The 14,235-nt window shown below is 46.8% G+C and overlaps 1 protein-coding gene across 8 annotated transcripts in view; it reads left to right on the top strand.

Annotated features, from left to right (window-relative positions):
• Positions 1–13,123, top strand: part of Mrps35 (mitochondrial ribosomal protein S35) — a 30,689-nt gene extending 17,566 nt beyond the window's left edge. For 2 of the 8 annotated variants that reach the window (XM_006237676.4, XM_017592600.2), the window contains 3 exons: positions 672–781; positions 2,355–2,424; positions 11,611–11,895. In XM_006237676.4, the coding sequence (XP_006237738.1) occupies positions 672–781; positions 2,355–2,424; positions 11,611–11,880 (450 nt within the window). In that variant the 3' untranslated portion in view covers positions 11,881–11,895. 8 annotated transcript variants of the gene reach the window in all.
• Positions 13,124–14,235: the final 1,112 nt, after the last annotated feature.

Genomic DNA, 14,235 nt, shown 5'->3' on the forward strand with positions numbered 1-14,235 from the left:
GTCTCACAGTTACAGTGGTGTGCTGGCCTGGTCTCACAGTTAGAGTGATGTGCTAGCCTGGTCTCACAGTTAGAGTGATGTGCTAGCCTGGTCTCACAGTTAGAGTGATGTGCTAGCCTGGTCTCACAGTTACAGTGGTGTGCTGGCCTGGTCTCACAGTTACAGTGGTGTGCTGGCCTGGTCTCACAGTTAGAGTGGTGTGCTAGCCTGGTCTCACAGTTAGAGTGATGTGCTGGCCTGGTCTCACAGTTACAGTGGTGTGCTGGCCTGGTCTCACAGTTACAGTGGTGTGCTAGCCTGGTCTCACAGTTAGAGTGGTGTGCTAGCCTGGTCTCACAGTTAAAGTGATGTGCTGGCCTGGTCTCATGGTGGAGTGGTCTGTTACTCTTGCTTCTGTTGCCCAGCTATACCAACAGTGAGTGGGTCTGTCCTCAGTGCTTGTCAGTAGCTTGCTGTGGGTCTGCAGGGACTGTGCTGCGCTAGCCAGCACTCTGAAAGCATCCGAACTCTTTTTGCTTTACTTTCCAAGAGTGAGATTGGGCGACTGCTAACTCTATATGGAGAAGTTTGGGAAGCTTTGTCTTTGGGATTTGATTTGAATAACAGTGATACTTTTCTTCATGAAGCAAATTATATGATTTTTTTACATAATTTTTCTCATATTTTTTAAGGTTAAACTTTCCAGTTTGAATTTAGACAATCATGCAAAGAAAAAACTTATTAAACTTGTAGGCGAGCGGTACTGCAAGACTACTGATGTGCTCACTATCAAGACAGACAGGTGGGTGCCGCCGAGCAGGCTACTCTTCTTCAATATGTGTGTGCCTACATGTGTGTGCTTCTGTGTGTGTGTGCCTACATATGTGTGTGTGTGTATAAATATGTGCTTCTGGGTGTGCCTGCATATGTGTGCTTCTCTGTGTGTGTGTGCTTCTGTGTGTGTGCCTACATGTGTGTGCTTCTCTGTGTGTGTATGCTTCTGTGTGTGTGTGCCTACATGTGTGTGTATGTGTTCCTGTGTGTGCCTACATGTGTCCTACATGTGTGTGCCTCTGTGTGTGCCCGCATGTGTGTGCTTCTGTGCGTGTGTGTGTGTGTGTGTGCATGCACACGCCTCTCTGTGTGTGCCTCTGTGTGAGCTTCTGTGCTTTTGTGTGTGTGTGTGTGTGTGTGTGTGTGTGTGTGTGTATGTGCGTGTGTGCTCGTGTGTGCGCTCACCATCTGATAATGCTGCTTTTTCTGTAGATGATAGTACCTGTCATTTATCTGGTTATATAGTTTATGCTAGGAACTACTTAAAGGACTTTTCATTTTATATTTAAAGAGATTTGAGGCAATTGTTACTTTTTTCTATTTTATTTTATTACCCCAAAAGTACCACATGCCATTCTTAGGACGTTTTACTGAGTATCTGGATGTCACTTCAATTTGGAAATAGCCACAGTGGACATTCAGTGCAGCTCATTTTGGAAGAATCAACATCTGCTTTTTAGAGAAAATATTTATTTCTATTTTATGTGTATGAGTGTTTTGCCTACATGTATGCATGTGTACCCTGTGCATGCAGCATCCTTGGAGGTCAGAAGAGGATATCAGATCCCCTGGAATAAAGTTACCGATGGCTTGTGAACTGCCATGTGGGTGCTGGGCCCAAACCCCGGTCCTCTGTATGAGCCACCAGCTCTTACCTGCCGAGCCTCCCTCCAGCCTCACTTGTCCCGCTTTTTTTTTTTTTTAAACATTTTATTTATTTTATGTATATAAGTACACTGTTGCTGTCTTCAGACACACCAGAAGAGGGCATCGGATCCTATTACAGATGTTTGTGAGCCACCATGTGGTTGCTGGGATTTGAACTCAGGACCTCTGGAAGAGCAGTCAGTGCTCTTAACCACTGAGCCATCTCTCCAGCCCTTGTCCCGCTTTTAAATGGACTCATTAGATATGTTTGTGCCGTTCTCTTGATCATAAGCACTGAGATGGTAGAAAGCTTGGCTTGGACATCATCATGTTTAAAGTAGCTTAAGTATTAGTACACAAATAGCCTCATTAATGATTAGAGGAAAGAAAGAAATAATAGCAGTATTTAATATCCTGAATATTCCCACTTTCCGTCTGTCTCTCTGCCCCTCCCCCTCTTTCTTTCTCTTCAAGACTGGGTTATATTATGTTGTCCTACTAGTCTGGAACTCACTATGTAGACCAGGATGGCCTCAAACTCACAGAGTTCAAGCTACGTCTGCGTCCCAGGTGTGCCACCAAGCCCGGAATGTCCTGTGCACCACAGAACAGAGAATGCTGCCTGCTCTCTTTAGAACGTCTTACAGACTTTGCCCTCTCCCTTCCTCCTGTAGATGCCCTTTGAAGCGGCAGAACTATGACTATGCAATGTATCTCCTTACAGTCCTGTACCATGAATCTTGGGTAAGTGTGTGTGGACGAGGCTGACTTTTCAGAGTGCTGTGCATGGCAAAGCCGTGTGATGCACTGCAAGTGTGTATGAAATGTGTGTGAACACAGTGAGGTAGTTCATTTGGTCCATCTCAGGACAGTGTTCCTGCCTCAGGCTGCTGAGTGCTGGCATTGGAGGCCGGTGCACCCGACCCGCTCTTAGGTACAGCAGTGGAAGCAACAGTGAGAAACATCGTGGTATTCATTCACAGAAGACGCGTGCTCTAATGGAATCATGCAGAGAGAGGCTGCTTCTCTGTGGGCATGGTTCTGTGTTGGACCCTTCGTGGGCATCTCCCTGTGTATTGTGACAGCCCCAGGGACTGATTGGGGAACACAGGCAGATGTTTCCAGACTGGCATTTTGCCTTTCCTAACAACGATCTGGTTTAATTCATGAGTGGCAAGTGAAAGGTAAATAAATGCAGCTTTATTTCAAGATTAGTAAATAACAAACATAGTCTCCAGTCATTTTCTTCTGCAGGATTCTCATTGCTGCCATTCATCTGTGTTTGTCTGTATCCTGACTTTGGAAATGGCATCTTGGTGGCAATTAGTCTCTTTCCTGTCAATTCATTGAGACCTGAACTGGGCTTGGGACAATTAAGTTTGCTTTGAACAAGAACATGCTTGAGTTAGTTACAGGTCCATAGCTACTGTCAAAGGAGTTAATAACAAGTAATAAAAGCCGGCCAGTTCAGAGTCTCTGATTTTGCCAGCTGCCCGGAAAGTGAATAGCCACAAAGGAAGTGGCCGGCACAGTACACTCAGTGAGAGTTGGCTCACCAGAGCCTTTCTGTGGTTCTGTGACATAGAATCCGGTAAGCCTTGTGTTCTGGATTCATGCAAAGACTTTCACCTTTCATACTAATCACCTTGATACCAGAGTCAGTCAGCCACACGTAACTGTTGTAGACACTGGAGTTAAAGGGTCCTGTATTACACTTGGCTCTTGGCCTTTCCTGACCACGCCCACCAGTGAGGACGTGTGAGCTGCAGAGCCTTGCAGGGCTGCTGGGGCAGTGCTGAATGCTATTGAATACAGTTCTTTTCCTTCACCAACTCGGAATTTAAACTCAAAACCGGTGCTAGTCAGTGCCTGGTGTTTGACCCAGTGTTCAGAGCTCTGCCCCATCCACTGCCTTCTTCTCAGTAGTCTGGTCTCTGAACACTTAGTGCTCAGACATGAATGTCCCCTGGCTTTTTAGCATTTCTATGGAGTTTACTTCTGGAAAAGTGTTCATCTAGACCTCCATGTAAGGTTGTTTTTGTGTAGTAGTCAAAACAAGTTAACTGCAGCCATGTCAGTCATTCTACAAAGCACAGCTGGACGGGAGGCCAGTGCTTCCAAGAACATTCTTTGAGTGCTGAGAGTAATAAGAGACAAATCTGTGCTAGCGTCCTCAGACTTGCTAAACTCTGGGTTAGTGTTTCAGCTTGTGTTTTATGAATCAACCTTCAGCCTGTGCAGCCATGCAGACCTGGTGTCTAACTGCTGTGAACAGAAACCATGACCAAGGCAACTCTCATAAGGATGACATTTAATTGGGGCTGGCTTACAGGTTCAGAGGTTCAGTCCATTATCATCAGGGCAGGACCATCCAGGCACACATGAGGCTGGAGGAGCTGAGAGTTCTATATCTTGTTCTGAAGGCAGCTAGGAGAAGACTGGCTTCCAGGCAGCTAGGATGAGAATCTTAAAGCCCATACCACAATGACACACCAACTCCAACAGGGCCACACCTAATAGTGACACTCCCTAGGTCAAGGATATACAAACCATCATACCTGGGTACTGTGACTTTCTATACTGGTCATTGTTTTAATCACTGAAAGCCATATGTAAACCATCTAGGCTAACACTAGGTTTTCTAAGATTTTGGATGGAACAGAGAATTTTTTTTAAAATCTACCAAATAGTGGGCTTTCTGTAATTGTCCATTATTTTTGTTAAAAATATTAAAGTGAGATTTTTTTCTTAGAATTTCAAGTACTTTTATTACATATTCCTGCACACAGCCTACACATTTAATTTGATAAAGTTCTGAGCCCTGAAGTCAGGCCTAAAGCATGCAACCTGACTGCCAAAAACACTCCTGGCTTTGAAAATGACATCATCTCTCAGTCGGTATCTGTGTGGGGTGTTGGGGAGTTAGCCCAGATGCTTCTGTTTGCTGAACTGCAACCCCAACTCTGTATTAGGTTAGATCACGTGATACTTACCAAGAGCGTTCACGTTAAAGGGGATCCTACCGTAAATACGCTGATAAAAGTGAAGAGGCACGCAAGCCAGAGGGCACTTGCTGAACGTGCAGGCCTGGCCATCTCTGCACCCGTCACTTGGGCTCAAGGCTGGAGACTCTCCCCGCAGACCTACGGATCACTTTAGCTCTGGCATCACTTAGCACCTTGACTGGGACTGGGTGTCCAATAAGAAGTTAATTCTGTGGCAAAAGCACAACTGGGTGCTTTCATGGCTTCTGTTGAACATCTGTTCTTCCAGTACCTTCCATTTTCCCTCCTGCCCAGAGCAGAGGCAGGTCTAATGCTGGATGAGTGCTCAGCTGTGACTTCCCCTTGGCGTGAGGCTCACCACCAACACCTTCCTAATCGGAAATCGTCTCACCATCCAGTTCCTCTCCCTCTCTCCCTCCCTCTCACCATCAACCCCACCTTTCCCAATGAGACTTTTGGGCTAACAAATAACAAAGAAAGTAAGCCAGGAAGTGGCAAGGGAACAATTCCAGGCTTTGAATACTTCACAGCACGCACACGCACGCGCGCACACACACACACACACACATACACACACACACACACACACACACACACACACACACACACCATGTTTTAAAGGCATAAAGCATTTAGTGCTGGGTCACCCTTTCTATGTTGTTGCTGACCCTGAAGATTGGTAAGAAAAGGCTGATTTACTTCAACTTTTATTTTTTATGTTGAGTTTTGACCTGGGGTGGGGGTGCCCAAGGTCATAAGAGATTATCAGCAGAGGAACTCAGCCCTGAACTGCATCTACAGTTGGTCTGTCACTTCAGCGTGGTCCTGAATTTTGTTGAGCTTTGACTTCCGGAAGATTCAATAATCAGAGCTGAAAAGCCCAACTTGTGCTGCTATTTATCTCCTTGCGTTAGGAACTGAGTAGTGGAGGAGTCACCTAAGTCCCTGACTCACTGCAGGCCATGGTGGTGTCAGCCTCACTGTGGAGTCCCGCAGCTTCTCAATCTGTAGGGTAATTTAGAGGCTCTGCAGCACCTCTGACTATTCATTATCTTATAATTGTTAATAAGGGAACTAATTAGAAGCCTTTCTAAAACGACAGCTTTTATGCTGACTAGAGTCAGGACTGAGTATGGCTAGAAGTGTGGGCAGGAGGATGGAGATGTTTGTCAGGGAGGAGTTTGGACATGAGTAGAAGCAGCAGCGCTGCCTCCAGGAAGACCTTTCCTCTGCCACTCTCTGAGCTCTGCTTCTCTTTCCCTCCAAGGCTAAAATAAAACACCTGAGAGTTAATCCATTCTCTTCTCCCTAAGTCTAGTACATTACCAAGTCTTCCCTGAATCTGCTGCACTGTTTCCCTCTTTATTTCTGCTGCTCCAGCCCATGTAGATCTTCCTTGTTCCTTCCCTTGAGTCACTGTGGCAGCCTCCTGGCTGGTCTCATCACTGGGCTTCCCATGGCTCTCCCAAGTCTGGCTCTGGAGTGTAACCTTTATGGCACTGCCCTCCCCATGCACCATGGCTTTGCAGACGTTCTTCCCTGTTGGCCTGCCTGTCAGATGTGTGTGAGGGACACCACTCCTGGATGCCTCCTGACATCCTCCTTCCTTCCTCCCTCGGGTGACATTGTTACAATCATGATCAGTGTCTGTGCATACATCTGCCTCACTCCTCTCTGTTAACCCCAGCATCTGTACAGTATCTGGCACAAACACTCAGTGAATCACTTTTAAAACTGGTCCAAATCGAGTTGAACTCCTGGACATATGCAGTTAAAATTTAGCCTTGGCAGTTAACATAATTGGCAGGATTTTTTTTATTTTATTAAGACTTTTTTTTCCAAATAAACTGTTTATGTCTATATGAATTACATGTTTGTTCTGTGTGTGTTTGGGAGAAGAGACACACATGTCATAGTGCCCTGTGGAAATCAAAGGGCACCTGTGGGAGTCGGGTTTATCCTTCAGAATGGGTCCCAAGGATCAAACTCGGGCCACCAGGCTTGGCTTGGCACCAAGTGCCTTCTCCTACTGAGCCAGCCTAGGTTGTTTTTTTAATGGTTAAACTGTTTTCCCGCATGTAGGACAACAGTGTCCTTGTAATCATAAATAGTGGAATATTACTATGATTCATAGACACAGAGTTGTAAACACAGCGAGTGGTAGGAGGTGTCAGATCTGTGTGTAGGACACAGTTGCTTCTGTTCTGCAGTGTGCTGATGTCACATTAACTAGATCCATGCTCTCTAATTAAATCTGTGCTTACAGAGGAGAGAGATACTAGGCGATCCTTTTGCTCCGAGAGTCTCTTACCAGGTCTCTGTGTTCCTTAGAACATGTTGTTCTACCACCAAAGCCCATTGCGGTTTGGGGAAAATTATTTAATTGCTCCAGGCTTGAGTTTCCTGGTCTGTAAAATAGATAATAGCTGTAACTCACAGGGCTGTGTGAGAGGCCGGAACTTAAAATAGTGCCTGGTATGGAGAGTCTCTCGGCAGCCCTTTGACTATGTCTGTGCCATTTGGCCCTCCCCAACCCTCTCTCCCTTGACTGCTGAGCTCTGCTCTGTTGGGACCTTTAGGAGTCCATTCTTCACTGGGATCCAGTCTTCTGCAGCCTCAGGCCTCCTGCTGAGCTGAGAACACAGGAGAACACAGTGCCTGGCAGAGCAGCTAATTCATAAAATGTATTGAATGAATGAATAAATGGATGATGGAGCCACCTGGGGAGAACAGGATCAGGTGGGGTGGGAAATTGATACTTCTGAGATTGTGGTCAGTCAGGGAGAAGGAGGCATGCACTCCGGTGTGTGTGTGTGTGTGTGTGTGTGTGTGTGTGTGTGTGTGTGTGTGTGTGTGTGTGTGTATGTGTGTGTGTGTGTATGTGCATGTGTATCTGTGTATATACATATGTGTTCGTGTGGGGTATGTGTGTGTGTGTATGTGCGTGTGTATCTGTGTATATACATATGTGTTCGTGTGGGGTATGTGTGTATATCTGTGTATATACATATGTGTGTATCTGTGTATATACATATGTGTGTGTATCTGTATATACATGTGTGTTTGTGGTATGTGTGTGTATCTGTGTGTGTATATATATATGTATGTATGTATGTATGTGTGAGTGTATTTCTGTCTATACGTCTGTATATATGTGACTGTACATGAGTGCAGGTGCCCATAGAGACCATGAGAAGGGAATTGGATCCCCTGGAGTGATTTTTGAGCTGGTCAATGTAAGGTTGAGAATTGAACTCGGGTCCTCTGAAGCAGCAGCTCTCTTAACCCTGAACCATTGCTCAGCTGATTCTCTCCCTTTCTTTCTGGTAACTTTTCTGTGAGACTGTGTATGGAGGATAAGCTGCTGCTGCAGTGTCAGAGGTCACCTCTGGAGGACTGTCCTTTGATTCTCATGTGCACCTGTGTACATGTACAACCGTGAGTACACAGAGGCCAGAGGACATTGTCCAGTGTACAGTTGTCTAGTCCATCACTCTCTTTTGCTTCCTTGAAACATGGCTTTTCACTGAACAGGAAGTTTGCTGTTTGGACAGGCTGACTGGCCAAGGTGAGCTCTCGGATCTACCTCTGTCCCTCAATACTGGGGTTAAGGTTGAGTAGCCATGCCTGGCTTTTACGTGTGCTGGAATTTGAACTCAAGTTCTCATGCTTGCAAATATTCTTAGCTACTGAGCCACCTCCCAGCCCCTTGCCTTTTATTCTAATCCTCTATTTTTACCAGGCCATCAGAGGAACAGTGAACAAAGACTTTAAAGTTAAATAAAAGTGTTTAAAAGTCCTAATTTTATAACATAGTTAAGTTATATAAATAAAAACCTCACTTCAAAATTGTTCCTTTGGAAAGGCGCTTGCTTACTTGTAGGCAGTGTGAAGGATGGGGCTCGCTGTGTGTCGGCTTCCAGCTCAGCCACTTGCATTAGGAGGGTTGTTGCCCAGCTTTGTCCTTTTCCTCTTTCCCCTCCTCTTGCCTCTTCTTCAAGGTGTTGAAAGTTACTGAGGTCCATGGCGGCTCTAAGCAGGGAAGATGTAGATAAGAGTGCCAGGGGCACTGTGTAGGCAGAAGCAAAGCCTGCAGTCGTGCAGCTGGAGCCCTTGTCCTGTTCCCTGGAGCTGCATTCCAGGCACCCATGAGCTCCCTGGTGTGGGTGCCAAGACCTAGAAGAGCCGTGTCAGCTCTTAACCACCGAGCCATCTCTCCAGCCCTCATCCTTTTGAGATGTGAACTGTCTGTGAGCCCAGGCCTGCCTTAGCCTTGGCCTTCCACTCACAGTTCATGGATTTCGGAGCAGGTGAGATTACAGGCTTGTACTGCACTACTGTACACCCCTCAGGTTGGGTGTCCCATAAACCCATAGCAGCTCCATTTCATGGTATCTGTCAGAAGGGATTTCCTTCTCCCCTGGTGGGGCAGCATCTTGGGCTTGTCATATCCATCATGGTCGAGTTAGTCTTTGCTGGACTGTAGTTTTCATGATTTAGTTTACCTCTGTTTGTCTCTTTTCCTCATCATAGCGTTTCTGGTTTGGGTGACTTGCCAAGGACCAGCCTTGGCTTGGAGCGGAGTTCTGAGAGAAGCGGAGTCTGAGAGCAGCAAAACAAACAACTCAGAGTTAAATCGTGGGTCTAGGCTGGCAGCCGAGGTTCTGCTCTAGACAGCTTTCCAGACTGCTCTCATTCTGTTCTGCTTTCTCTGGAGATCTCCAGACAGTTCTCCTCTATTATAGAGACAGTTCTCCAAGCAGTTCTTCCTTGCTAGTCTAAAAACTTCTCTGGATAGCTCATCTCTTGCCAGTCATAAGCCTTGTCTTTATTGTACACATCAATCCAGCCATTTACTTCGGGTTCCCTTTGATTATCCTATGAATCAGCGTCTCCTGACCTTAGCCCTTTGGTTCTTAGGAGACAGCAAGCACGTTTTTCAGAGATCTGCCTGCCTCTGTTAAGCACAGACAATAAACTAGCTGAGTGGAACTCCACCCTGAAGTTACCATTTCTACCACCCCTGGGCCTAAACTGGCTCTGTCCCTGGCAGACTCTGAACTCAGGAGTCTGTCTGCATTTGTATCTGACAGGCTGCTCATGGAGCAGCTGCCTCTGTTTCTTTAGATTTAGGAAGCTCCGTATACAATTCATACCGCATCCTTATATTTTTGTGTAGTTGAGAAATTATGTGTTTTCGAACTCATGTTTTTAGAGTTTCTTTCCACAGCCTTAAGGGTTGTCCTGAGGGTCCCAGCATTTGCCATTTTTTTTGCTGAGACAGCCACACCTTTGCTTCCCAGCCTCATGCTGTCTCTGATTATCATGGAGTAATTATTAATAGGAAGACATTCCTCAAAGGAGGAATGTTAAAATATGTACGACATTATAAAAGCAAACCTTACCCCACAGCAGCCATTGACACGTGAAGGCCCATGCCCTTTTGACCCAGTCCCAGGGGTGGGAGCCATGTCATTCCACCCCCACCAAGGCTGCGTTGGACTCAGCAACTTCTCATGTGGGAAGGTGGCTGCTGGCTCCCTCAGAAGTTTGGGGTTGAGTTGGTAATGTGGTGTCCCTTTCAGCTCCACAATCCAGCAGGCCTGGAGAAGGTGCTTTAGTCTCCTCAGCCCTGTGAGATTATGGGAAATGTCACTGTGCTTGTTAGAAGCCCTGGTCCCTTTGAGTAAGCAGATTCCACTCTCGATAATGTACGCATCAGAGAATGTGCTAGGAAGAAGGTGGTGAGCAGTTTTCAGAGGACCCTTTCCAGCCAGGAGTTCGCATTCATGTCCTCACGGGTTCTGTAACCTGCATCCTGCCTACTGCGGTGGGCACTGACTGTGACCCTGCTTCATCTCGTTTTAGCTCTCTTCTACCCCAGCCTCTGGGCACCAGGGACAGGTTCGCAAGTTCAAGGCCAGAGAGAAAGACTAAGGAAGGAAGAGACGATGAGATTTGCTTCTTTTTAAAAAGGCAGGGAGGAGCTTTTGTAAGGATTCTGAATTTGTGCTTCTTAAATAAAGAACATTTTTTTTTCCTTCGGAGCTGGGGACCGAACCCAGGGCCTTGCGCTTCCTAGGCAAGCGCTCTACCACTGAGCTAAATCCCCAACCCCAATAAAGAACATTCTAAAGTGATGTAATTCATAAAAAAAATAGTACTGCCTTTGTATCCTCTTGTATCCAGAGTCTAGACAGAAGAGCTCCTGTTTTTAGACCAGGTCTCACTGTGTAGCGTTGGCTGACCTGTGTCACCTCCGGAGTGGGCATTAAAGCTGTGCACACCACCCCTGAGTTGCAGAAACTTCTCTGCGCCGTTTGTAAGCAGCCTTTCCAGTTGGCTTGGTTTGTGCTGCTGGATACATCAGGCAGCACACCACCAGCACTAATAAACCCTTCCTGTCACAAGAACAGGAAGTAAGCATAACAGCAAAATAGCCATGACCAACAACTGCATGTGTGTCCAGATGCACCACTCCAACATTAAAGCAGATAACAGTGAGTGGCATCGAACACCTGTAATCCCAATCCCTGGGAGGCGGAAGGCAACAGGATGGTCAGAAGTTCAAGGCCATCTGCCGCTCTGTAGGGAGTCTGAGGCCAGATGGCAGGATAGCACCTTGTCTAGTGTTACGATGTCATTGTGTTATGGTTTGAGTCCTGCAGGCCTGTCCCTCTGTGCTCCAGCTCTGGTAGCTTACAGAATAGCTACCTGCAGGAGAGTTTCTGTCTGTTGAGTGAAGTTTGTGAGGCAGAGCAACCCTTCTTGAGGCTGGCCTTGGGTGCCACGAAGGCTTTAAGTATACAATGGAGACTGGAACCTTGAACATATTGTAATCTTCTCTTCCCCAAAATCAACAAGCAAAGGAACTTTGTCTTTTGATAACATTTCCCAGAATTCTGAACTTTTCTTTTTCTTTCAGAAAACTGAAGAATGGGAAAAAAATAAGACTGAGGAAGACATGGATGAGTATGTGTGGGCGAAGAGCTCCTCGGAGAACAGCGTCCTCCAGACCCTGCTGCAGATGAGAGCTGCCGAGAGCAGTGTGGCGCCGAGCAGAGAAGAGCTGCTGGGGACTAAAGAGGTCGAAGATTACCAGAAGTGTGTCGTTCGTCTCAAGAATGAGGGGGAGAACGAGGCAAGCCTTGCTCAGTACAAAGAGTCTGTGAAGAGATTATTAAATTTGGCCTGAAGTCTGAACTAGAAACCTCTGTATTAATTTTATAATGTATTTAGTCACTGGTTTGATATAAATGGGAGAATACTTAAGAATACTGTCTTAGGTAGCATTGTGCCTTTCAGACTCTTGTGCTGTGGGGGTCAGGATGGGGCTAGGGATTGTGGTTTCTATGTTTCTGGCATATTTTGACCTTTTTTTTTTTTTTTTTTTTGTTCTTTTTTTCGGAGCTGGGGATCGAACCCAGGGCCTTGCGCTTCCTAGGCAAGCTCTCTACCACTGAGCTAAATCCCCAACCCCTTGACCTTATTTTTTTTTTTTTTTTTTTTTTTTTTTTTGGTTCTTTTTTTTCGGAGCTGGGGAGCTGGGGACTGAACCCAGGGCCTTGCGCTTCCTAGGTAAGCTGACCGAACCCAGGGCCTTGCGCTTCCTAGGTAAGCGCTCTACCGCTGAGCTAAATCCCCAGCCCCCCTTGACCTTATTTTTATACATCACCTTAATCCTCCCCCAATTTCAGAGCATAATTTTTTGATTAGCTGCTATGTCTCCACTGTTTGGGTTTAGTGATTGCTTTTGATCAATAACTTTGGTTACTAAGGATACCTAGCCCAGTGCCTGACCAAGCCCTCAGTGCCCCTCTGTGGCCAGCCTCGAGGAGGCTGCACTCTCCTGTGGACTGCAGCCAGGCTAGCTCTTGCTCCTCATCCACCCCAGCATCACATTCAATGGTGCTCTGTCTCACAGGCCACTTAGCAGCAGACAGAAAACTCTCCTGGTAGCTGTCCCTTTGCAGCTGGCCTTTGCAGGTGGCTTAGTTTCATAGCTTAGGTAGTGAGCCGCACAGCAGCACAGCACCAGTACTAATAAGATTTGGTTTTTGTTGTGAGAACAGAGAACACAGACAACCAACCAATCCTGGAGGATGTAAAGCTGTTATGGCAAAAACTGCATCCAGATGTGCTGGCCACTTCCTGATTTAGGCTTGTGTGATAGAGGATTGGGGTTCCCCGTGGAAACAAGTGATTAGCTGCTCGACCCACCCACAGCTGCCTGTCTTGCAGTCTGAAGTTCTCTGCCTTCCTGTGGCCATTTGATATTGTGTAAGCTCTGATTAGCTAAACTCTGCCTCTAGAGCTCATTGTCCCAGGCCCAGCTGGCAGGAAGGATAGGTGGAGACCTGCCCACAGCCTTCTCTCTGCTCCTTCTGCCCTTACAGTCACAGCTCAGTAGAAAACGTGGGCCAGGACAACAGATGGCTGCAGGTCAGGGTGGGGCGAGGTGCCTTGTAGGGTGTGGACTTAGACCCAGGCTTTACGCATGCTCAGCTCACCTTACTACTGAGCAGCATCCCCCATCCCCAATCCAGTATTTTTAAGTCTATCCAGAAGTCATTGAACATTTGTAGAAAATGAAACTAGGCTTTGGAATTAATAATGTTCAAGACAGATTATAAAAAACAAAAACAGAGCCTTGAGCGTTATAGGTGTGTGGGGGGGGAGGGTTTGTTACATCGAAAGCATGTTTAAAGAAGTCTTCAGGGTGTTTCTGGTACACAGAAGCTGAGGGGAGGGGGATGAGTTTTATTTTTAACTACATGTCTATATATGTGACTGTGTGTGCGTGCGTGTGTGTGTATGTGTGTGTGTGTGTGTGTGTGTGTGTACACGTGTGTACCCGAGTGCGTGCACAAGTACCCAGAGAGCACAGAGACATCAGATCCCTGGACATGGGTTCTGGCACTGAGTCCAAGTTCTCTGCAGCAGCAGTGTGTGCTTCACCACTGAGCCATCTCTTAGCCCCCTGACTTTTATTTACGGCGTGTCACCACTTTAACGACTCCTGTGGAGTGGCAGAAATCAGGTACAGAGCAGGGCTAAAGGGAGTGAGGGCTGTAGGTCCGGGACAGACATCAGGGGTGGGGAGGTACAGGTCTACAGGGCTGTCTGGTAGTGCAGGACTGCTGAGAGCAGGGGCATCCTGGCCCTCAGCCTTTGTTGTTACAGGAGAATCTTTAAGGCAGGAGCTAACTTCAGAGGATCTGAAGACTTGACCTTGTCTGAAGAACCAGCACTGTGATCCAGGGTGGGGCCTGGGCCATAGAGCAGATGGCTGCAATTAGGTACCGACAGCCATACCTCTAGGAATACCTCGGATAACCAGGTGAGGTAGCCCGCACCTAAAATGCTAGCATGTGCAAAGTCAAGGCCAGTGTGGGATACGGGAGATCCTGTCTCAACCAAAAAATAAAGCAGCAAAAAGACCTCTTGGATGGACGTTGATGGGACCATTCTATGCAGCTGTCACACAGTGGTCTTGGCAGTGTGCTGTGGCCTGACTGCAGAGAGAGGGAGGCCCTCTGAGGCTCAGCTC

Source organism: Rattus norvegicus, chromosome 4 (genome assembly GCF_036323735.1).
Source record: "Rattus norvegicus strain BN/NHsdMcwi chromosome 4, GRCr8, whole genome shotgun sequence".
NCBI lineage: Eukaryota > Metazoa > Chordata > Mammalia > Rodentia > Muridae > Rattus > Rattus norvegicus.